Source organism: Rhododendron vialii, chromosome 7a, assembly GCF_030253575.1.
Source record: "Rhododendron vialii isolate Sample 1 chromosome 7a, ASM3025357v1".
In the NCBI taxonomy this organism is placed as follows: domain Eukaryota; kingdom Viridiplantae; phylum Streptophyta; class Magnoliopsida; order Ericales; family Ericaceae; genus Rhododendron; species Rhododendron vialii.
Window position 1 is genome coordinate 9568139 of NC_080563.1, and position 24367 is coordinate 9592505.

General features: G+C 40.1%; 3 protein-coding genes and 1 long non-coding RNA gene across 5 annotated transcripts; 2 read left to right on the forward strand and 2 right to left on the reverse strand.

The window, feature by feature from the left end:
- The first annotated feature begins 1510 nt into the window (after positions 1-1510).
- On the forward strand, positions 1511-12240 carry LOC131334373 (glutamine-dependent NAD(+) synthetase). Of its 2 annotated transcripts, XM_058369351.1 has the most exons (13): positions 1513-2037; positions 3866-4168; positions 4656-4879; positions 5014-5117; positions 6257-6391; positions 6638-6806; positions 7697-7832; positions 8860-8998; positions 9211-9387; positions 9715-9882; positions 10959-11054; positions 11525-11653; positions 11734-12240. In XM_058369351.1, exons 1-13 carry the CDS (start codon positions 1844-1846, stop codon positions 11950-11952), a joined length of 2193 nt encoding a protein of 730 aa, XP_058225334.1. In that variant the 5' UTR covers positions 1513-1843; the 3' UTR covers positions 11953-12240. The 2 variants fall into 2 exon arrangements, with proteins under 2 accessions (XP_058225335.1, XP_058225334.1); XM_058369352.1 differs by lacking the exon at positions 10959-11054 and having other exon boundaries at positions 1511-2037.
- On the reverse strand, positions 9737-10976 carry LOC131334375 (uncharacterized). Its single transcript, XR_009202143.1, has 2 exons — positions 10834-10976; positions 9737-9946 (listed from the first exon to the last, which is right to left on the reverse strand). It is a non-coding gene; the product is annotated as an uncharacterized LOC131334375 (long non-coding RNA).
- Positions 12241-13886: 1646 nt separating the features above from the next.
- On the reverse strand, positions 13887-18225 carry LOC131334376 (luminal-binding protein). Its single transcript, XM_058369353.1, has 8 exons — positions 17997-18225; positions 16669-16936; positions 16364-16578; positions 15985-16227; positions 15265-15744; positions 15004-15158; positions 14779-14861; positions 13887-14687 (listed from the first exon to the last, which is right to left on the reverse strand). The coding sequence occupies exons 1-8, from the start codon at positions 18055-18057 to the stop codon at positions 14186-14188; spliced, it is 2007 nt and encodes a 668-aa protein (XP_058225336.1). The 5' UTR covers positions 18058-18225; the 3' UTR covers positions 13887-14185.
- Positions 18226-19207: 982 nt separating this feature from the next.
- On the forward strand, positions 19208-23857 carry LOC131334377 (beta-amylase 3, chloroplastic-like). The gene is made up of 4 exons (XM_058369354.1): positions 19208-19941; positions 22188-22398; positions 22487-22603; positions 22803-23857. The coding sequence occupies exons 1-4, from the start codon at positions 19403-19405 to the stop codon at positions 23589-23591; spliced, it is 1656 nt and encodes a 551-aa protein (XP_058225337.1). The 5' UTR covers positions 19208-19402; the 3' UTR covers positions 23592-23857.
- The last annotated feature ends 510 nt before the right edge of the window (positions 23858-24367 follow it).

Below are 24367 nucleotides of genomic sequence, written 5' to 3' on the forward strand. Positions count from 1 at the left end.
TATGAAGTTTATATAATATTTCGAGTTCTAGAAACTGAAATGTTTGCGTAATTTCAAGTTCTTGTGTTTGAAATTTATAGGACGTTTCAGATTCTAACATCCGAATGTTGGTAAAACAAATGGGGCAGCTATTTATTTATTTAATTTCCTGCTAACATGTAACCGTAAGTATTTGTCAAATACACGAATAAACAAATATATATCAACAATATATTTGTCATCAATCTATGAGAGAGAGAGCGCGCGCTAGGATTTTCATATATGGAGTGATGGAGAACGGGAAAAGAAAGAGGAAGAAATTGACAACGACGGGGAGAGAGAGAGAGAGACCGAAGGGGGAAATGGAGAATTTATGGGGAGAGAGAGAACGGGGAGACAAGTTCTAGAATTTAGGGAAGAAACGGAAATCATATAAGTACTGACCGGAGAGGAGAGAAATTGTACGACGGTTGCCGGCGGGCCGTCTCCGGCCACCGGACGGTCGATCCGAACCGTCCAAAAATTCTATAAAAAAAAACCAATGGGGCTTTGGCGAGAATCAACGGCATCCGAGGTGTGTAAGGTGCTTGATTCGAGCACCTTTTTTTCGTGTATATATGTATATACGTGTATATACACACAAAAAATGTGCTCAGATCAAGCACTCTGCACACCTCGGATGCCGTTGATTCTTACATTGGCCCCATCGGTTTTTTTTTAAGAATTTTTGGACAGCTCGAATCGGCCGTCCGGTGGCCGGAGACGGCCCGCCGGCGGCCGTCGGTACGATTTTTCTCCCCCAATCGGTACATATAGCATTACTCGGGAAGAAATTAGGTTTGAAATAGGGAAAGGTAATTTGGGGAGTTTGTGAACATTTATTGGGTTGTACGTACGTAGTGGTTCCAACTCCAAACTGAGACTTCCCTTCCTGATGTTAATCAAAGTCTTAATTCAAATTGATTGATCCCGTGTTCTAAGGGAAAAGGAGAGCGTGTTTGAGGGTTCACTTTCATAGTTTCACATGGACAATTTGTAATCAGAAAGTCAGCCCAGAAAAGAAAAACTTCGAATCAAATAAAGGAATCAAAGGGCTAGAGGCAATTGTTAATTTGCATGTTTAATTTAACAAATGTTACATGCAGTAAATTCGCAATTGTATTTATAAACTTTTTAAAAAATTTGTGATCGTAAATAGCTCGGTCTCATCTTAAACAAGCGATTTCATTTAAATGACGTCGCACCGCACCATGTGAAGCTCCGAACTTGCATGGTGTGATTGGTTGTCAATTGTAGGAATTTTTGGATACGGATGGGTACCAGATGGTCGTGCCTACGTGGTGCCCAAACAGTCTATTCGGGCCTTCCAAAAGTGTGTTAGACAATTTATATTGAAACTCTCTTTTCTCTCACCCCACCACCCCTCTCATCTCTTTCTCTCTCTAAATCTAGAATGGACTGCCCGATGCGCCAAACGGACACTACACGGTACCCACCCGGCACCCAAAAATTTCTCTGTCAATTGTGAACTCCTTTCGGTTTATTTGAATGATCGAAACGGTCAAGACTGTAGAGTCTGTTGAGAAGGTAAACCACGTCGAAGACCATATCAATCCAATGCCTATAAGTTCACAATCGGAGATGATCAGAGTAATTTATTTATAAAAAAAGAGATAGATTGGGCCACAGATCACACCTGAGATTGTTATGTAATCTCACAAACCCGCATCCAAATTGCGCGAGTTAACCAATTCCGGTTTTGTGCCAATTTTCGACTGTTTGTCGATTTGGATTCGCGTCGATCCGAGGCTCTTCCTTCCCAAGCACGCCAATCGGGAAAAAACCTCGTATCGGAAATCGGAAGATGAGGCTGCTGAAGGTGGCCACTTGCAACTTGAATCAATGGGCTATGGATTTCGACTGCAACCTCAACAACATCAAGGAATCCATTACTAGGGCCAAACAGTCGGGCGCCGTCATCAGGCTCGGCCCCGAGCTCGAAATCACCGGTTACGGTTGCGAAGATCATTTCTTGGAGCTCGACACCGTCGCTCACGGGTAAGTCACGTACTGCTGTACATACACTATTACTACACCACCTTTTTACTTGGATAAATTGAGTTGCTTTTGGCGCTAATTGTTAATTAAAGTTAAAGTTTTTTCGGAGTTAATCGGGCGTAGCGTTGATCGCACAAACCTAATTTGCTGATATGTCTCTGTGTTTGTGCTCGTTTCTTGGTCCACGTAATGGATAATTGAGTTGAATTTGGCGCTAATGGTTGAAAATTCGAGTTAGTACATACACTACTACAACACCTTTTTACTTGGATAATTGAGTTGATTTTGGCGCTAATTGTTCATAAAAGTTTGAGTTTTTTTCCGGAGTTAATCGGATGTAGCGTTGTTCGCACAAACCTAATTCACTCGTATGTCTCTGTGTTTGTGCTCGTTTCTTGGTCCACATAATGGACACTTGAGTTGAATTTGAGGCTAATAGTTGGACTTTAGAGTTTTTACAGAGTTAATTGGACGAAGCGTTGGTTGTATAAACCTAATTCGCTCTAATGTCTCTGCTTTTTTTCTCGTTTCTCAGTCCACGGAATGGATAATGAGTTTCTTTTGGGGCTGATTTTATACAAGTTGGATGTTTTCTTTGTTAATTGAACAAAATGATATTCGTAGGTTGTTGAGCACTTAAGGGTCACAAGAGTCTGCATTCTGGTGAATTCATTCCTCGGTCCACTTAAATGGATAGTTGAGTTCACTTTGGCTCAAATTGTGTAGAAATTCGATTTTTTACTTCGTTTGCTGGACAAAGCGTTATTTGTACTAAACTAATTCGCTCATATGTCTCTGTGTTTTCCTCATTTCTTGGTCCACGTAATGGATAAATTGAGCTGATTTTGGAGCCAATTGCATAAATGTTGGATTTTTAGTTTGTTCATTGAAAAAAATGTTACTTTGTATTAGCACAAATTGGATAATAAGGCTCTGCATTTTGTTTTTTTGTACTTGAATCACATCCACTAGCGTGGTTGAATCAATTTTGTTGATTATATCGCAGGTTCTATTTGGTATTGCTTTCTTACTTTGAATATATTACTGTATTTGTACAGTGACAGTCGGGTTTACTTCAGTTTAGACACAACTTCAAAAAAGTTTCATTTTCTTTTCAAGTATTTCTCGATGATGTTTAATTATTTACAGCAAATTGTTTTATATAGTTCTTATAATGCAAGAATAATATATTCTGTTGTGTTTGGATGAGTTTTTGAAATTTTTGGGTTTGGTTTTTGGGATAATGAGTGAAGAGAAATTAGGATAATAATTGGAGATAGAGGTAATGAGTGGAGAGAGATAGAGAGAGAAATGAGAATAATGATTAGAGATATGGGTAATGAGTAGAGAGAAAAATGAGAATAATGATTAAAAGTAGGGGTAATAAGTTTTTTTTGAGTTAGAATTTTTTTTCAAAACTTGATCCGAACAAGGCATGATGCCACAGCCTTTATACTCAAAGAAAAATTGACGGGGAAAACAGAAAAAGCCACAGCCTTTATCTTCCATCTTACCTCTAGATGAAAAGCCACAGCCTTTATCTTCTCTCTTACCTCTAGATGAAACTTACACGTACTTGATCGAAAGCCTGGAAAATTGTTACGGCCTACAACAGTTTTACGGTATCCATGTAAAGACGGTCGTCGTCTCATAAATATGATCCCATCTTTATGCGCTTGTCACCATATTGTCTACATGTCCATGTATACGGATATACCACCCATTTATCGTGATGATGCGTGCAATCAATAGTTTTCAAAGATTTATGGCACCTGCAAGTAGCTATAATTCATTTTTGAGTTCTGACTTTGAAGTAAATCAACTACAGGTGGGAGTGCTTAAAGGATATTTTACTCAGTGATTGGACAGATGGCATATTATGTAGCTTTGGTATGCCTGTTATAAGAGGGTCAGAGCGTTACAATTGTCAAGTATTATGTCTGAACAGAAAAATTATCATGATACGGCCGAAGATGTGGCTCGCAAATGACGGCAACTACAGGGAACTTCGATGGTTTACAGCATGGAAGCACAAAGAGCTTGTGGACTTTCAGCTTCCTAGTGAAATTTCCACGGCTTTGTCGCAGCAAACAGTGCCTTTTGGCTATGGTTACATTCAATTCTTGGACACGTATGTTAAAATGTCTTTATTGCTTTCCCTTTTGCTTCTGTCATTGTTGCCATTCTTAATCTGTATGCAAATGAGATTTTTTTTTTTTGAGGAAAGCTATACATTGCTCCCACCTGCATATGAAAGTGATAAATGATACAGAATGTCCTATTTCCTACTATTTTTTTGTAGCGTAAGTTTTTCATGCACAGTTGAAAAAATGCAAAACACCAGGCTGATTAGAACACTACAATTAAAAAAGAGAACATGTAAACAAGATTAAGTGGAGGTAGTGTTGATTCCCTTATTTTAGTCTGTTTATTATATGGCTGCCAGCTTGTACCAATTATTTTCAATGGTAAATGGGTAGTTCTTGTATCTATTGACTGATACATGGTGGGACAGCACCGGTTATATGCATTAATAGCCTACCTGCTTGGCTTTTTTTAAGTACTTTTGAGTAGCTATAATGTGACTTCTAATTTTTGAAGCATTCATGTGCTGACAGAGCTGTTGCAGCTGAGGTTTGTGAAGAACTTTATACTCCCATTCCTCCTCATGCTGAGCTTGCATTGAATGGTGTTGAAGTGTTTATGAATGCCAGTGGAAGTCACCACCAACTGCGAAAGCTTGACCTTCGCCTTCGTTCTTTTATAGATGCCACACATAGTCGTGGAGGTGTCTACATGTATAGTAATCAACAAGGATGTGATGGTGGCCGCCTGTATTATGGTAAATAACAAGTATTTATTTGACTGCTGTTGGTACGGCTTAGACATGGTGTTCCCTTTTACCTAACCATTTTTCCGTTTATGAGATAATTGAAGTACGTTTTATTTTTTAATTAATAATCTTATACATGGCAGATGGATGTTCCTGTGTTGTTTTGAATGGGGATGTGGTTGCTCAAGGCTCACAATTTTCTTTGAAGGATGTTGAGGTGGTGGTTGCTCAAATAGATCTAGATGCGGTATGCTCTAAGTTCACTTTCATGGCTTGAAAACTATAGTCCTCCTTTACCAATGCTGCTACTGCTTTTCACTTCTTCAAGCACTTGAGTTTGTGATTACCATCAGTTGTAAATCATTGCTCATGACTGGTGAAGATTTCTGTCAGGAGCAACAAGCAGTCCAGGGAGCTGAAATTATCCATATCGAGCACATAATGTTCCCATGACCAATACTTTTAAGAACGCTAGTTTGATTTTTCTGCGATAGGCTGATTAAACCTAGCCAAATCAAACCGTACTGAGACTAGTGTCCATTTCAATTGGGGTAAAGCTATATAAATCCTTTCTTGCATTCTGTCCTGTCTTGGGAAATAATCTCAGTTATACTGAAGTACATATTTCGTGTTGTTATATTATCCCATTTCAGGTCGGTCCCCTCCTCCTAAATTTCACTTAACAGTGATCATAATTGTCTTCTTTACCACTGCGTTCACCAGTTTGTAATACATGGCCAACCAATCTTGGCTTGTTCTCTCGCAATTTATATTTGGCGGTGTTATTCCTACCATTTCCCTGATGTAATCACTTCTAATCATATCTTTCCTGGTCTTACCGCGCCCCAATCTTGGCATCCTCCTCTTTCTTGGTCTTCTTGATTTTCACAGTCATGAGTTTAGGCATAGACCAATATAAAAAGCAGCTGAGAAATACTATTGAGCTTGAAAGCAACATCACCAGCTCCAGTCATCAGAACACATGTCAAGTGATGTACGGAGTAAAATCTTGGATAAGAGTATGCCATGGCACTGTCTCCTTTGCTACGCTGGTTGTTGATGTATCATCAAATTTCCACTTTGCTTTCCTTTCCTTTGCTCTTTGTGCTATAGTAACAGTTGGTTGACTTGTTATCTGCCTCATCTGTTTACTGTGAAAATTCTTTATGTTATGGTTCATGCTGTTGCACAAGCTGTATCCCACGATGATTTAAATTTCCCTATGATAGGACAGGTCTGTAAAAGAGTGCATCTACCTGACATGCTAATGCGAGTAATTAAGATTTTCTTTGGCTATTTATTCCCTGGTATATTGGACCTCTGTGTGGTTTTATCAGCATTGCATGTTTAAACCTGAGTAATTCCTCATCAACTACTTGATGGCAGGTTGCAAGTCTAAGAGGATCTATTAGCAGTTTTCAAGAGCAAGCAAGTTGCAACCCAAAAGTTCCATCAGTAGCAACACCTTACAAGCTTTGTCAGCCTTTTAACCTTCAAATGCCCCTTTCAAGTCCTCTTGAGGTAAGTTTGTGGTCAGGAAAAGGTGGTCAAAAAGCATTTGATGGCAACGCTTGTCTTGTTAATCCATCTTGGAAGAATGGTCTTGTTTTCACTTATGGACCACCAGAGGACTGATTTTGATTTCTTTTCCATTTGGCAATTCTAGTGGCTTTCTATGATGTTCTGTATTCTGATTCATGAATATACTGAGTGAAGTTGGCTTTATTCTGTGATATTTTCATTTCGAATTGAAATTTTTATTTGTAGATTAGATATCACTCTCCAGAGGAAGAAATAGCTTTTGGACCTAGTTGCTGGATGTGGGATTATTTAAGAAGAAGTGGAGCTTCTGGTTTTCTGCTTCCACTCTCTGGTGGTGCTGATAGCTCATCTGTTGCTGCTATAGTTGGCTGCATGTGCCAGCTGGTAGTAAAAGGTCAGCTTGATCTTAACACAACGTGGAGTGTTTTGATACTGTATTAGATAGATTATTGTATCAACTCAAGGTAGTTAATTTAGTTATACCGATCTTTCTATGAGTTATAGTTGTTGGAGGACAAATGGATGCAGTTGATTTTTCATCTGCCGCGCTTATGTCAGTGTTGAATCATTAATGGTGCTTTTGCAAGAGTGGTGATTTTTAAGCTACACAAACCCGATTGGAATACCATCACTGATTGGTACTAGTGATGCATTTACTGCTAGCAATTGAACATATGGACATGAAATCGGTGAACCCTGTGCATTCAGTAACTATGGACATACTAGCAATAGACCACGATTGATGAGCCATGTGCATCTCTATTCAATCAATGTAAACATGATTGTAACTACGGATTTGAATTAATGAGCCATGTGCATTCTCTATTCAGTCATGTAGACATGATTGTAGGCTGTGCTAGGTGGTGGATAGACTGTATCAACCTTCTGATTTCCTCAGGTAAGATTTGAGCAACGTTTTCATGATGTACATTCCTCTAGTAGTGTCAATCATTCAAGTAACATGTATGCCAAAAGACAGGGCCCCAGATAGACCTAGTGGCAAGAAAGGATTCGTTTATATTACTCCAAGTGGTGGGCATTAGCGTTGTTTAGTTGGGCAACTGTGGTTAGCAACAGTTCTGGGCTTCTTTTGAGCCTTTATCCTGCAGCACCATTATTTGGGGTTCTAAATCAGCTCTTGGTTTCTGGAGCCGATTTCCCTTCAAAGTTGCACATCCTATATAAAATAACAGATAGGAACAGAAAAACAGGTCTTTTGTGACCAAGAACCCTGAAAATATCATTTTTGTTCGTTATTCATTGAATCATGTCTTGTGCATGCAGAAGTTGAAAATGGAGATGAACAAGTCAAAGCTGATGCTATAAGAATTGGTCATTATACTGATGGAGAGTTTCCTACTGATAGCAAAGAATTTGCGAAACGCATATTTTACACAGTGTTCATGGGATCTGAAAATAGGTGAGTACATGTAAGCATAACATATGCTCTACACTTGCCGCCGATTTGAGCACTGCTATGGGTACATATGGTATGTACATACTACGCACATATCAGTTTTGTGGGGCCCACCTCAGGCGCCGCAAAGATGATTCAAACCAACCATTATTTTTAAAACATTTTTTTATGGAGCCACGTAAAAAATCAGCTCAACCCGATATCGTTAAGGATTTTTTCGGAATTTGTAGGGGCGAAACCAAATTCCAAAAAAATCCTTACCGATATCGGATTGAATTGATTTTTTACAGGGCTCCATAAAAAAATGTTTTAAAAATAATGGGTGGTTCGAATCATCTCTATGGGACCCGAGGTGGGCCCCACAAAACCCATATGTGCACGATATGTACACGCTCATATGTATGGATGTACCCATAGCTTTTTCCGATTTTCTATGTGGTTGGTCTGGTACTTATTTTCCTTTCACTGGCACTCTAAGTTCATCAGTGTATCTTACGCAATATTGAGAGTGTCTATATTTATTGTCTCTGCACAAAACTAATGAGTCCTTTTTGAAGGTCATTTTCTTCCACATTGCTTAGCCTTTACGGCAACTTAGAATCTTTGTTAGTGGCTTCGGGTGCGTAAGCTGTCATTTACTAATAATCTATGTGCTGAATATAGGCACTTTCTTGTCTTGGTATAGTCTAGAAATTTCCTGGCATTACCAAATTAGTATTTCTCTCTGTGTGATTTCAGCAATCTAATGTTTAGCCCTTGGCCAAAATGCTGGCTTTGTGGGATTATGGCTCATCTAAACCAAACCGAATTGCCCTCTTTGTTGGATCCTAGGAAGCCGTTGCTTTCGATTTCATGTCAAATGATTGAATAAACAGATATTAAGGGAAGTTAATTTGTTGTTTGGGAGTTTCATGATTTTTCCAAGTTAATTGTTTCTTGGAAAATGTAATTTTCCTTCCTATACATTGCAATTACAAGACTAGATCCTTTCTATCTTCTATTGATCAGTAACATGGTTTCTTCATTACAGTTCTGAAGCAACAAGAATGAGGGCGAAGGTGCTGGCAACTGAAATTGGCTCATGGCATCTAGATGTTTCCATAGATGGTGTTGTTTCTGCTCTACTTTCGCTTTTCCAAACCCTTACGGGAAAGCGACCACGTTACAAGGTAGAGTATACAAGGGTTAAAATTAACTTGAGTAATGTTCTCAACTTGTACGAAATTTGCTTTTTTTTAAATGATAGATTGCAGCTTGTGACCAAACTCTTGGCCATGCAAAGTATCTATGTTTCCATATAGATCTAAGATTAATTTTGCTTGGCGTTGGATGTTTTCTTAACGTGCTTGGCTGGCATCTTGACCTGATTCTATGTTCGTAGGTTGATGGGGGATCAAACATTGAAAATTTGGGGTTGCAGAACATTCAAGCTCGAATAAGAATGGTGTTGGCATTTATGTTAGCTTCACTCTTGCCATGGGTGCATAACAAGCCGGGTTTTTATCTTGTACTAGGTAGCTCCAATGTGGATGAAGGATTGCGTGGTTACCTGACAAAGGTATTTACTTCTGTGAAGAAAATTTTGATATAGCAGGTTTTTGGCTTTGGGGACCTTGGTTACTCCATGTATTTCATGGATTATTTTCCAAAATGAAGACGTAAGATATGTGGTGCCATGAAGTAGGCTATTCAAGAGGAATAATTAGGGGATACTCAGCAAAATTCATCAATGGTCTAAGCAAATTTATTTTTCTATTCACTTGTGGTGAAAAGTAATGGAGAGTATTGGTAAATAGTTTAGTTTTGCGTTTTCCCATCTTTTGGGATGTTCATATGACTAATACCTCACGTCTTTATTAGAACAGTTTTAATCTTTCTTGTGCAGTATGATTGCAGTTCAGCAGATATAAATCCAATTGGAAGTATTAGTAAGCAGGATCTTCGGAGATTTCTACGATGGGCTGCGACACATCTTGGCTACACATCTTTAGCAGAAATCGAGGCCGCTCCACCCACTGCTGAACTAGAGCCTATACGGTCCAACTACAGCCAGGTACTTATTATCGGGATTTGTATGATGATATTCTTTATATGTTCTCCTTGGTAAATATGTATTTCTTGTGTCAAAAGTTCAGCCATTGAGATATCAATGGTCACACAGACGTTCTGTTGCAACATTTTCTGACCCATCCTGGCTTAGTGGTTACTTCTCAGATATGATTTTACTGTTTTCATTCTTGGGTTGAAAGGTACTTGTTGGATTTGCTTTTTCTGTCTTTCTCCTATCCGAACTTCTGAGTAGTGTTTACTTCTATTTTCCCTTCATTCTCGAGATGTCTTACAATACCATAATCAAAAGGTGCACTGAAGTACTGAACACCAGACTTAACATACATGTACCTGCTGGTATTAGCTTCATAGGACCTTCCTTTCTTAAGGTGATGTCCAAGTTTCAAGACACCCGTCGAATTTTTAAGTTTGTGTGAATAGAGAGCTAACAGTGTAGGATTCATGTGTATGAGCAGCAAGCACATGTCATGGTCCAACTAGGGGAGTGGTTTTCTTCAATGTATTAGAAACAGCACCTTGCACCCTAATGCCTTGTTCGGATCATAACTTGAAATTTTTTTTCCAACTCAAAAAACACTCATTACCCCTATTTTCAATCATTACTCTCATTTCTCTCCCCACTCATTAACCCTATTTCCAATCATTAATCTCATTTCTCTCTTTATCTCTCTCCACTCATTACCTCTATTTCCAATTATTACCCTAATTTCTCTCTCCACTCATTACCCCAAAAACTAAACCCAATAATTTTCAAAACATGATCCAAACAAGGCAAGAAGGTAAATCAAGTAGATGGGGAGGCTTGACCCATCGAGTTACTCACTACGGATCTTACGTATTTATTTGTCATGGAGTAATGGACCTGTATCCATCTCAACCCATTCAAACACCTTCTTTTAACACATTGACTTGCATGGACCTCCTGGATGTTGACAACATGCCAAATTTCTTTCAACTGTCCCATTTTTGTCATCTTCTCAAATCCAAAGAAGCTCAAGAGTTATGCTACTGGTTAAGATCTGATGCTACACTTATTTATGTATATACTCTGTGAAACAGCTGGATGAAGTGGACATGGGAATGACATATGAGGAACTTTCAGCCTATGGAAGGTTGCGGAAGATTTTCCGCTGCGGTCCTGTATCCATGTTCCAGGTTTGTTTTAAACTTCCTAATCCTACTGGAAGACCCCTACCATCAGCAGTGGACTCTTGCCATTCAACTTTGTGCATAAAAACACATCAACGTGGTTCGGTATATAGTTTTTTTATTTTTTATTTTTTTTCTTTGAAGACAGGTTCGGTGTACCGTTGGGAAAATGAAAAAATGATCTGTTTCGATGAGATATAATCCTAAAACAAAAATCTCTAAACTTGCACTCACGGTGATGAGGATTTGCATGGAAGTTATACAAGTAAATTTAACTTGCAACATAGAGGTTTAAATAAAAACCAAGATGTTAGTACGTCTTACATGTGATACTGTTTGAAATTTGACTTTCAGTTTCAGAGGTTGGGGTGAGCCTGATCTATTTTTCCTCTTAATTAAACCTAGAGGTTGCCAGCTTTCATTGTACTTAATATGTTATTTTTTCTTTTGTTTTCCATTCATCTTTCTTCTTCCAGAATCTCTGCTATAAATGGGGTGCAAGTCTTAGTCCATCAGAGGTGGCCGATAAAGTGAAGCACTTCTTCAAGTACTACTCTATCAATAGACACAAGATGACCGTGTTGACACCTTCCTATCATGCTGAGGTCTCTCGATTCGGACCCAAAGCTACACGTTCAAAATTATTCCATCTTATTTTTACTGATTCCTTTTATGTTTCATGCAGAGTTACTCACCGGAGGACAACCGATTTGATCTTCGCCAATTTCTATACAATGTGCGATGGCCGTATCAATTTCGCAAGATCGACGAACTTGTACGTGAGTTTGATGGTGAAAAGCCGGCTCTTGCTAAAGTAAGTGACGAGGAAAAAGTGGGTGTTGCATCTGATGGTGGTATGGGAGTCGTGGCAGCAGGCTCGGATGATCCGAAAGCTGGACTCTAGAATTTCAAACTGATAGCTGCAAGATGAAATCATTTGGTGAAGATAAAATAGTACAGTAATCTTATTTGATGTGATGATTTATTAGTGGAGCAGGGAGGATCTTTTGGCCCCACTTGAAGAAAGATAGCAGCCTCTGTTTTTATTGCATTTCGTCCATTCTAACAGAGTAACAAGTAGTAACAACTTTGACCTCCATACCCGATATTTTATTTGTAATAACATTTTTATTGTAACTGTTCATTTCGCAAGAATTTAGTTTTAAACAGGCATAATATTGCCTTTTCCCCACATTAACAAATAAAGTATAATTAGTATTCAAATAAAACTTGTCTTGCTGTAATATTTAGGTCCAAAATTTGAATTGTTATATCAGTCACTTGTCGGATGTGTTACATCTTCGTAGGACTCATGTAAAAATACTAGAGAAATTTTTTGTTCACCCTTTGTCTTGGATAAAGGTGAAGGTAGTTTTATCCACGTTAGATGAAGTATGTTGCAGGTTTTGAATCAATAATCAAAACCACTTTATCAAAAAATTCATCTCAATTGGACATTCGGTGAAGTATGTTGCAGGTTCTGAATCAATAATCAGAACCGCTTGCCGAAAAATTCATCTCAATTGAATGTCAGTAAATACTTGCCGAAAAATTCATCTCAATTGAATGTCAGTAAATACTTGATTGAAATATCTAATTTTGCTCTATTAGGCTCTAAACTTAGGGGCTGTTTGATAAAACTGAAAACTGAAACTGAAAGCTGAAAAATTAAGTACTGAAAACTGAATGCTGAAATTTTTAAGCTGAAAAGCTGTTTGATAAATATATTAACTACTGAATTAAAAAAATGATGAATTAATTTTGTTCCAATTCTATCTTAATTTACTAACAGTCACAATATACTTTTGGTAATGGTGGTGGAGTGGTGGTGGGGGAGTGATGGAGGTAGTATGAGTGCTGGTAGTGGTGGTGGTGGTGTAGTGATGGTAGTGGTGGTGGAGTGGCGGTGGTGGAGTGGTGGTAGGAGCGGTGGTGTAATGATGGTAGTGGTGGAGTGGTGGTGGTGGTGGTGATGTGGTGGTGGTGGTAGAGGAAGTGGTGGTGGTGGTGGTGTAGTGATGGTGGTGGTGGGGGAGTGGCGGCGGTGGTGATGGTGGTGGAGTGGTGGAGTGGTGGAGCGGTGGTGGTGGTGGTGTAGTGATGGTAGTGGTGGTGGTTGTGGTTGAGTTGTGGTGGTGGTGGAGTGGTGGAGCTGGTGGTGGTGGTGGTGGTGGTGGAGCTGGTGGTCGTGGTGGTAGTGGAGGAAGTGGTGGTGGTGGAGTTGGTGGTGGTGATGTGGTGGTGGTGGTGGTAGTGGAGGGAGTGGTGGTGGTGGTGATGTGGTGGAGGAGGAGTGGTGGTAGTGGAGGTGGTGGTGGTGGAGGTGGTGGTAGTGGTAGTGGTGGTGGTGGTGGAGGTGTTGGTGGAAGTGGTCGTGGTTGTGGTGGTGATATGACGGTTGAATGTAAGTACACAAAAATTCAGCCAAAATTAAGTAGCTCAAAGCTACTTAATTTTTTTCAACTTTTTAGCATATATTTTAAGTGGTACTTAATTTGTTAAGTAATATGAAATGTGGTTATCAAACCTACTGAATCACTTATTACTTAATTGATTCAGTATTAAGTGCTGAATTTAGGTTATCAAACAAGCCCTTAGACTTTTGGATAAAGTACGCATGGAATATTAAGCTGAGCTGAGTTTTTGCATGGCCTCTTAAAATAGTCAATTCATACAAGGTTTTGATCACCGAATTGAAGCCGGCAACTTACTTCACCGGATTTGATTAAAGATACCCTAGTAATGACCGCCCACTTTTTGGCCTTTTGGGTGAGCCAAAATAGCACTCTGAAGAGCAGGATATGAACTGAATAATCTAATGCGTGCAACACTATATAGTATTCTCTCAATTCTGCTGCCATTTCAATAGTTAAGTATCACAGACTTGAGATCCATAAGCAGACACCTAAAAGTTCCAACATCAAAGAGAGGAACACAAAGTACAGGTAAAAACAAGAATCATCCCTCGAAAGTATCCTTCACCTACAAAAAACCAAGCGAAGAAGAAGGGAAAGCTCTCCCCTTGACATGTTGCAAACAAAAATTAGAGACTAGGAAGACTTTCTCGATTATCCTATATCCTCATTTGCTACCCTCTCTCACTCTCTCTCAGTGGTCAATGAAATCCCCGACGGTTCCTACAGTTCATCATGGGAGTCATCATCGTCCTCTGATCCGGCACCGGCACCTGGGGCCCCACCCGATCTCTGATAAACAGACGTTATGATTGGGTTACAAACGGCTTCCACTTCTTTAAGCTTCTCGTCATAGTCTTCTTTCTCAGCACTCTGGTTGTCGTCCAACCACTCAAGTGCCTCCTTCACGGCCGTCTCAATCTTCTCCTTCTCATCAGACTCGAGCTTTTCCGAAAGCTTATCTTTGTCATTAATTTGGTTCTTCATGTTATAGATGTATGTTTCCAAGCCGTTACGGGCGTCAATCCTCTCTTTCACCTTCTTATCTTCCTCTGCAAACTCTTCTGCCTCCCTAACCATCCGATCAATCTCATCTTGGCTCAAACGGCCCTTGTCGTTGGTGATTGTGATCTTCTCTGATTTACCAGTGCCCTTGTCTTCAGCCTTGACGTTCAGGATACCATTTGCGTCCACTTCAAATGTAACTTCAATTTGAGGGGTACCCCTGTACAACCAAACATTGATTATGATCAAATTTCCAACCATAGCTAAACCAGTTTTAACTGAAATCTTTTAACAAAATTGCACAGGCTAACCTTGGAGCTGGAGGAACTCCGGTCAGATCAAATTTACCAAGGTTTCTGTTATCCTTTGTGAGACTCCTTTCACCTTCAAAAACCTGAAATCCAAAGAGGAACAGGTCAAATTAAGAATCCACAAGTACTATTTACTCAGGTTACAACTTCATTCTTTTTCAGCATTAGGAAGTAGGAAGGGATGAATAAACAATTTTTTATACTTAGAAGCCAGGCATTTGGTACCTGAATGGAGACAGTGGTCTGTTGATCCTGGTAAGTGGTGAAAACTTGTGATTTCTTGGTGGGAATGACAGTGTTCCTTGGAATCAACTTGGTCATCACCCCACCAACTGTTTCGATTCCAAGGGTGAGAGGTGCCACATCCAAGAGAAGGATATCTGTGTTTACATTTCATCAGAAGTTAGTCATCCAAAAAAACATCGGTCAATGCAATTTTCCTATTACATCATTGCAAACAACATATCACATAATGCCAACAAATACCTTTGGTCTCATCACCGCCTTCACCACTCAATATGCCTCCCTGTACAGCAGCACCAAAAGCAACAGCCTCGTCAGGGTTCACACCTTTGTTGGGCTCCTTCCCATCAAAGTAATCCTTGAGGAGCTGTTGGACTTTGGGAATCCTAGTACTTCCACCAACAAGAACGATTTCATCTATCTTGTTCTTCTCCAACCCTGCGTCTTCCATAGCCTTCTTTACAGGTCCCATGGTCTTTCTGAACAAATCGTTGTTCAATTCTTCGAACCTAGCCCGGGTCAAGGGTTCGGAGAAATCTGAACCATCAAAAAGAGATTCAATCTCCACCCGGACCTGGTGCTGACTGCTCAAGGCTCTCTTTGCCCTTTCACATTCTCTCCTCAATTTCCCAAGAGCCCTGTTGTCCTTGCTAATGTCCTTTCCGTGCTTTTTCTTGATCAATTTGATGAAATACTCCATTATCCTCTGATCAAAATCCTCACCTGAAGGAAAGCTTAATTTAGCAATAGCAGTAGCACAAACAAATTTCCTACAAACACTTTCCTTGTGAGTTTTCTCACATGATAACCAAAAGAATGTCATCCACTAACTTGAACAATTTAGTTACCGTGCAATAACTTTTGTTGTTCAAGGTTCACAAACAGCACTTGTAAAAGCTTATCATATATATGGATCACACAGAAAAAGAAAGAAAGAGTATAAATGACAGACATTGTCCTTACCTCCAAGATGAGTGTCACCATTTGTGGCAAGGACCTCAAAAACACCATTATCAATGGTCAAGATACTAACATCAAAGGTCCCACCACCAAGGTCGAATACAAGGATGTTCTTCTCACCACCTTTCTTGTCCAATCCATAGGCAATGGCCGCAGCAGTTGGTTCATTGATAATTCTAGCAACATTCAGCCCAGCGATGACACCAGCATCCTTGGTGGCCTGTCTTTGGGCATCATTGAAGTAAGCTGTAGTTTGCAATGAAAATATAGGAGTGAGTACCATATAAACAACATTTGCACATGAGTAAACACAAGATGTAAAGGTGAACCACGTGTCACTACACCAACGAAATCACCAGTACTTAAAAGGAGTTCTACGAACCAGGAACAGTGACAACAGCATCCTTGATTTTCTTTCCAAGGAATGCTTCTGCTGTCTCCTTCATTTTAGTTAAAATCATAGCACTGACTTCTTCAGGGCTGAAGACCTTGGTCTCTCCATCTTTAATCTGAACTTGAATATAAGGCTTTCCATCCTTATTCACAATCTTGTAAGGTGCAAGCTTCATATCCCTTTGAACCTCCTTGTCCTCAAACCTGCCAATCAAAGGTATATAAAACGCCTTTAAAGATCATTCCCCTACACCTCGTAACTAGAAGCTGAACAAATTAAGAGAGAAGCATTACTTTCTTCCAATGAGTCTCTTGACATCGAAGATGGTCCTCTCGGGATTGACCGCAGCTTGGTTCTTCGCAGCCTCACCAATCAGTCTCTCATTCTCACTGAATGCGACCCACGATGGGGTAATACGGTTTCCTTGGTCATTTGCTATGATCTCCACGTGACCATTTTTGTAAACACCGACACATGAATAGGTTGTTCCGAGATCTATCCCAATGACTGTACCCAACTTCGCGGCTTCCTCTTTGGCAATAGAAATTGCAGATAGACAACCTGTCATGCAATATACGGTTATTCAACAACAGATCGTAGAACTTAATCCTTCCACCATTGAGAACTAAGTTCCAGTTACAAGCAAAGGACAAGAATTAACTTCGAATATAAACTACTGTAATGACCATGTTATTCTGTCAGCATTCAGTTTCAGAATCAAAACAGCTATAAGAATGTCACAGGAAAGCAGGTCAATATCCAATTCTTAGTCCTTCATGACACCAACATGATGTGACATAGTAAAAATATTGTGTAGAAATAGCACGTTAAGTGTCCCACTCCCTCCCAATGCATCTTCAGTGAGCATCAAGAGTTGCCCTCCGCGTTAGTAGAATAGCCAAGAATAACTTTATGCATTATTACCATTGGGGTTGGCATGCCTACATACATGGTGTAATTCAACTGCAAGCTGTAGTGATTGCACATACACTCGAATCCGTTCCTCTCTCCCATGCACATCATCATTCAGCACCAGGAGCTGCTCTCAGCATTACTCGAATTACCACTTAGACACACTACCTATGGCCCACTGAGAATAATTCTTCTCAAATTTCAATAATCCCATTTGTCCAGAGACCTAATAAAACTGGGCTCTTGATATTATTCGACTTGAGGTCTCATAAAACCTCGGGCCACAAATGTTTCAAATGCAGGCTCATTAGAAAGGTAAGATGGCTCTCAATACAATCTCGTTTATAAAATTAATCAGGAACAAGTAGCTCGCATGAACTGGCAGCAGCTCATGTAAGCAATTTACAAAGCACTTAAACACCACACCAGGTGGCTATAATGCAAATACATAAAACCCTCTTTCAATCCGTTGCACTCCACAACTAAACACGCAAAATCCCTAAACCTAGGTTTCTTCAGTAATCACCGACCGATCTATGTCCGAGAAGTGAATGAGAGTATGATATATCTACAAGTGACATACAGCGCAAGATCTACAACACACATACGCCAATAAACCACAGAAAAAACACACTATCAAAACCGTATAAAAAATGAATACAAACCAGAATCAGATCTGTAAAATCAAACAAAAGAGACGCATTCATACCGATGAAGATGATTGCTAGTACGATCGGAGAGCCGCTCCGCCTCCTCCACGAACCGCCCATGGCTTCTCTCGCTTCCTTCTCTCTCTACAGCCGATCTGTATACTGTATACGTATGTATATACCGAAATCTTGCGCAGGATGAGAGAGAGAGAGAGAGTTCTCGCGTTGATTGTTGTCGGAGTGGCGTTTTGTTTTTTGTTTTTTTGCACGAAGGGCCTGGAGTTTAACTGAAGTTGCGGGAGAGGTCCCTGGGAATTTAAATAGAGCGAGGTCGGGGGGGAGTAACTGCTGGCAGTGGATTCGAACATGTCATTGACGATGACGTGTACCAATCAGAATCGAGGACCGATTTGCACAGCCAATGGGAATAGGTCTCGCGTTGGGATGATCCTGGCCGTTTGTTTCGCTACTACGTGTCCGTCGACTATTCGCTTTCTTTTTCCGGTCGTTAGTTGACTGAATATTCAGGCAATAAACAGTTTGTAATGATTGTTAAGAGTTTGCGGCCAGTACGTAACCAGTTCGCGGCCAATAGATAAATGTTTGCGGCCAGTTTCAAGGTTTTTTTTTTTTAAAAACAAGATTTCATTTTTTTAACAAGATAGTAGTAGTTTGCAGCCACGAATTGATAATTGGAAAATTATTTTCACACTCCCATTTATTATCCATACTCATTTTTTTATTTTTATTCACATGAATTTACAATATTGTCTTTGAATGTGTGAAAAAATGTATTGAATAAAGGACAAGATAGTAATTTTATGTGAATAAAAAAAAAGTGTAAATGATAAAAAAAGAAGTTTGAAAATTAATTCCTTTGATAATCTGCGACTGAAAGATTCTAATTTGCGGCCAGTTTCAAATTTTTTTTGAAAGATTCGAGTTAGCGGCCAATTTCAAATTTTCTTAACAAGATTTCCCGTTTTATTAAGGCAGTAGTAATAGTTTGCAGCCATGAGTTGATGATCTGCCGCTGAAAGATTCGAATTTGCAGTCAATTTCAAGTTTTTTTTATTTTTTCAAAAAAAATTTCATTTTTTAACAAAATAGCAATCGTTTGTGGCCATGAGTTTATATTCTGCGGCAGAAAATTATACTACTCGTTAACTAATCTGAACCGCCCAATTACCCCCATTTAGGCCCCACAACCCCAACTCCCTCCCTCTGGGCCTCTCCTCGCTTTCCTTCTCTCGTACCCAAAAATCCAATTCTCCAGCTGCGTAATGTGATGGATGGCAGCAATCCCACGTCTCTCCCACGCCTTCGTTCCAATGACTTCCTTACTCTCTCCTCCAATACGTAAATATCTCTCTCTCTCTCTCTCTCTCTCTCCTTTCTCTTGAACTGTAAATCATTGCAGTTTTGAAATCCCTAACCCCCAAACCTCTGAACAAAACAAGAGCAAATGCCAATCGCCTCGCCCTCTACTCCGACCTTCTCCCCTTCCTTCTGCCGTATAACCCACTCCGACTCAACTCGGTTCGTCAAAACCTCTACCGTCCGATTCCGCCCGACTCGCCATCCATCCCATCGCCCACTCACCATCTCCGCCCGTCTCAACTCGTCCACGACATCCAACGGCTTCGTCTCCCCCGACAACAACAACAACGACGACGGCGAGCTCCAGCACGGGGTCTCGCTCTCGCGCCGCCACCGCCGCGGGGGCTCGCCGGTGTTCGTGACGCTGCCGGCCGACGCCGTGACGGGGTCCGGCCAGGTGCGACGGCGGAAGGCGATGGCGCAGTCGTTCCGGGCGCTGGCGGCGGCCGGAGTGGACGGGGTGGTGATGGAGGTGTGGTGGGGGGTCGTGGAGAGGGAGGGTCCTAGTGTTTACGATTGGGGAGGCTATGGTGAGATCGTGGCGATGGCCAGGCGGTGTGGGTTGAAGGTTCGAGCCGCCTTGGCGTTTCATCAGTGCGGTACTGGGCCTGGCGATCCCTTCTGGTTGGTTTTCTTTTACTCATCTAATTTTCCACTTCTATTTTATAATAATTGTGTCCGGACTAAGTCACATAATTCGAGTGAGTAAGCAAGTGCAGGAACACGAGACTAAAAAGCGTGGGACATTTTGAAGGATTATCTGGCTAGGGTCTCGACTGGCTTACGTGCACTGCGAGTTTCCTGGGAGTCCCGTATGGACCAGACCCATAAGAGTTGAAAACACCGTGGAGGTTTCGAATTAAGACCTGATGAGGAAGCAACCCCAAGTCGAAGCCTTGACAACTCAGCCAAACCCCTTGGGGTGATTAGAAAGATTCCAACCACCCAAGTAAAGTACTGTTACAAATAGTGAAGAAACTAGTAGATTTAAATACGAAGCAATGTAAAATAAACCAAATTTGATACCGAATATTTGGTTTGATACCCTGCTTACTAATGCTTCTTCTGCTTCTGGTAAGACAAAAGGTAATCTATCACACTCAGCTAAGGAAGAAGTTGGAAAAATGATGAACCCTATAGGTTGACGCCACAAATTCCGTCCCCCAAAACCGTATTTTGATTGCGCTTCAACTATATCAACGGTACATGAACTGTTAGATAAAAGAGGTAAACCAAATTGAGAATAGATTAGTAGTGACAGATGGAGCTGTCAAACCAATTCGAGTAATTTCTGCACAAGTTTAATTTTCCACTTTTAAGTTTTAACTATCCCAGCAAGATAGAGACTCAGGTAAATTAGCCTTGTTTTGGTTCACTCTGCTAGGTTTAATGTCTAGCAAGTAATGCCTGTGAATTGATATACCTATAGTACATGCATCATGTATAAATGAATTTAGTCGGATGTGTGAATTTTAAGCTAGATTTAAGAAGAGCTGATAATGAAAACTCTAAACAAGGCGAGGAAGCTTGGCTTCTCTACTAAGCACTTCACTCTAATTGTTTAGCTAATGAAATAGAGCAAGGAAGATAGAGCTTGATTCCTCTCCCTGACCACTTGCTGCTGCCGCTCTTTGTGCGTTAGAAACATGTTCAGAGTATAGGGCCACTTTGTTGAGCACTTGATTGTCAATGCAGAGTTGTAGAGCCTTCTATCAGTTTCTATACTGTTAGTTTTACATTAGCTTCAATACTATTAGTCTCTTTGAAACTTTGGGTTGTACCTTCATGGGAAATGGGACGGTGTATCATTTCCAATCTACTTGTTGAATCCTTTGTAGCCTTGTTCAATAGTATTTCACCCTATCTCTTCCATTTTACTTTCCAAGTGTGATAATGATGGATATCCAGGGCATATGGAAACTTTTTGGCGGGAGATTTGTTTGTGATTGAATTGGCAGCAGATCATTGCTATTTCAATACAGAAAACTAACTTAACTAACACCATACAGTAAATGTATAAATGACCGAAGTGCTTACTTAGCCTTATACTGTGAATTGGAGCTTCAGTGATTTGCTCGATCCAAAACGTTTTGATAACCCTACTCACATTTTAGCTAAGAAATGAGGAAATTCTTGTGCACTTTAGTTTTCCTTTGTATTAGCATGATTTCATTAGTTCATGGTATGGTTACTGTTAGTTATTCACTCCTTTCCGTCATTTAATGTAACTATGGTAGTGCCATAAGTAGCCTACTGAATTATTTCTAGATTTAGGAATTTTTTGTTCTTAGATTTGGGGATATGATGCCATCATCCCTTTTATCATTGTAACAATTTCAAACATTATAAAATTTCTTTGCCGTTCAACAAAAAAAAAGAAAGTAGCCTACCGGCCAGTAGCTTGAATGAAGAGCCTACCATCATGGTTTGAAATGCATAAACTCAAGTTACTAGTGGTAGCCCTTAGGGCTTCTACTTACCATACTTATCCTCTCCCATCGATTTTGCGTGGGATATCCCAATTCCCTCGCTCAAATACCAAACATTGCACTACTCCAGGCTTATACCTTCTCTGGAGCCTCTGCTCCTCTACCGCACCACCAGGACGCAGGACTAGGGTTGGCTTGGACTCCAATTGTAGCATCTCTAACTATCCTATGTACCCAAGAATTTCAATGAAGAGCCTACCAACATGGCCCAAAGTGCTTAAGCTCAATTTACTTGTAGCAGCCAACATAATTTTTTTACTTTTATATACTAGATCTACTTCTCATTTACAAGTGATCTATTTGTATGATATTCGTTTAAAGAATGGCTTTCTATTTCTGTCATATTTTTGTAGGTCTAATATATTCTATTTTGTGCTGAAGGATTCCACTTCCTCAATGGGTGCTTGAAGAAATGGATAAAGATCCAGATATAGCATATTCTGACAGATTTGGAAGAAGAAATACCGAATATGTTTCTCTAGGATGCGACATTCTTCCTGTTTTGCGTGGACGATCCCCGATCCAGGCATATGCGGATTTTATGCGGAACTTTAGAGACACTTTCAGACCTTTTCTTGGTGGCATCATAACAGTAAGATAGTATCTCGTGCTTTTTCTCACATGTCTTGATAGCTTAACTTTAAAATTAAGTGTTCACGGTCTTATTTGTGTATTTACAGGAAATTCAAGTTGGAATGGGTCCGGCCGGAGAATTAAGATACCCTTCGTGCCCTATTCAGAAGCTAACATGGGCTTGGCGCTCTCGTGAGCTTGGAGAGTTTCAATGCTATGACAAGGTCGGTAGAAACTTCCCAGCTTTACAACAAGCATGTGCTTGTATCTCTCAGTGTGCATTAGCAGTTGTACCATTCAATTTTGCTCTCCAGTCTCTTCATTCTTATTCTTGGACTTGTTTGTCTGCCCAATTTTCCGTTTCAATTAGATTGTTTTCTTTTTCTTTTTTGCTGAGACTTGTTTTCTTGTTCTACTTTCCAGTACATGCTTGCATCTTTGAATGCTTGTGCTCGAGAAACTGGAATGAGAGAGTGGGAAAATGGTGGTCCTATTGGGGCTTCCAATTTGATGCAAGATCCCGAGAGTACGGAGTTTTTCAAGACCGATGGTTCATGGAATACACCATATGGTGAGTTCTTCCTTGGATGGTACTCTGGGATGTTGCTTCTCCATGGGGAGAGGATATGCTCGGAAACAGAGACAATATTTCGGGGTACTGAAGTTAATACATCCGGAAAAGTTGCTGCAATACACTGGCATTATGGCACTCAATCTCATCCATCTGAGTTAACTGCTGGCTATTACAATACTTCAAACAGAGATGGATACCTACCGATCGCCCGAATGTTCGGTAGGTATGGGTTTAACTTGTGCTGTACATCTTTTGAAAAGCAAGATGCAGATGAGAAGCAGATGAACCCTCTTAGTAGTCCAGAAGGTTTTCTTAGGCAACTACTTCTGGCTGCTAGGAATTGTGATGTTCCCATGGAGGGTGAAAATTCTGCAGCTACTTTAGACGATGGATCTTTTCAACAAGTGGTAAAGATGTCGAAGTTCTACTCAGATGGTCTAAAAACACCGTCTTTTTCATTCAATTTTGTCAGGATGGACAAAAACCTGTTCGAGTATCGCAATTGGGTTAGTTTTACTCGTTTTGTGAGGCAAATGTCTGATGCCGATATTTTTCGAGCCTACTTAGACTTTGGAGGAGGTGATACAGGCCTTTCTTCTAGATGGGCTGTTGATTGTTGTGCAGTTCTTGCATACTAGATGGTGCTCCATGTTACCTGCACATCCATGGTACTCATGCTTCGGCGGCATCGTTTATTTTGTATAATTGATATGTGATGACTTGTAATCATCTGTTGTGAAGTGATTAGTAATTCTGCGATTTTTCAGAGATTTTTTTTTTTTGGGTCTATTTTTGGAATATTATTCTGATGTATTATAGACATTGCCTTCCTCATTTTTTTTGAATATGGGATGGCTTTGGATCTGTATATCCCACTTGAATGATGACTGGTTGGGGTTTTTAATCCGGGGCCTTCAGTGATATGGGTTCAATTGGGTGTTCATTTTTACCGAAGTCGACAATTGTATTCTTTTCCAGTGCTCTCTACCCATGACTGGTAATAAATGGTACAGTATGAATAAGGTAAAAGGTCAAGACGATCGAAATACGGCCAACTGCATGGCGTGCAGTTTTGTCCCAAACTGCCGACAAGTTAATTTCTTTTGTACTTGGACCCGATTCGATGATCAAGCTATTCACATTTTAGAGTTCGTTGAGAACATTAAACTATAAACTAAAAAACTAAAAACAAGTAGATTTTCTTTTGCATTCCTATTATCAAGAAAGAAAAATGAAAAGACATTCATGCCCAAGGGGCTCTGCCAGGGAAATGTCTTGAAAGTTGTTCCACTTTCACCCAGCAGCTAGTAGACGTTGACGTTTTTTCACAATTTTTCGTAGACCTCTTTGAGATAAATAATCTTTTTTGTGCAATTTCAAATGTAAGGGACCCAAATATGTTTGGTAAAGAGAA

Bases quoted from the DNA above. Each gene is read 5' to 3' on its own strand.
- LOC131334373 (XM_058369351.1), top strand. From the start codon at position 1,844: ATGAGGCTGCTGAAGGTGGCCACTTGCAACTTGAATCAATGGGCTATG. The intron at 8,999-9,210 runs GTAGAGTATACA...CTATGTTCGTAG, and splicing joins GAAAGCGACCACGTTACAAG to GTTGATGGGGGATCAAACAT. The intron at 9,388-9,714 runs GTATTTACTTCT...TTTCTTGTGCAG, and splicing joins TGCGTGGTTACCTGACAAAG to TATGATTGCAGTTCAGCAGA.
- LOC131334376 (XM_058369353.1), bottom strand. From the start codon at position 18,057: ATGGGCGGTTCGTGGAGGAGGCGGAGCGGCTCTCCGATCGTACTAGCA. The intron at 15,159-15,264 runs GTATTTGTTGGC...ATGTAAACACAG, and splicing joins AGGCGGTGATGAGACCAAAG to ATATCCTTCTCTTGGATGTG. The intron at 14,862-15,003 runs GTACCAAATGCC...TTTGGATTTCAG, and splicing joins AGACCACTGTCTCCATTCAG to GTTTTTGAAGGTGAAAGGAG.
- LOC131334377 (XM_058369354.1), top strand. From the start codon at position 19,403: ATGCCAATCGCCTCGCCCTCTACTCCGACCTTCTCCCCTTCCTTCTGC. The intron at 22,399-22,486 runs GTAAGATAGTAT...GTGTATTTACAG, and splicing joins TTCTTGGTGGCATCATAACA to GAAATTCAAGTTGGAATGGG. The intron at 22,604-22,802 runs GTCGGTAGAAAC...TCTACTTTCCAG, and splicing joins AGTTTCAATGCTATGACAAG to TACATGCTTGCATCTTTGAA.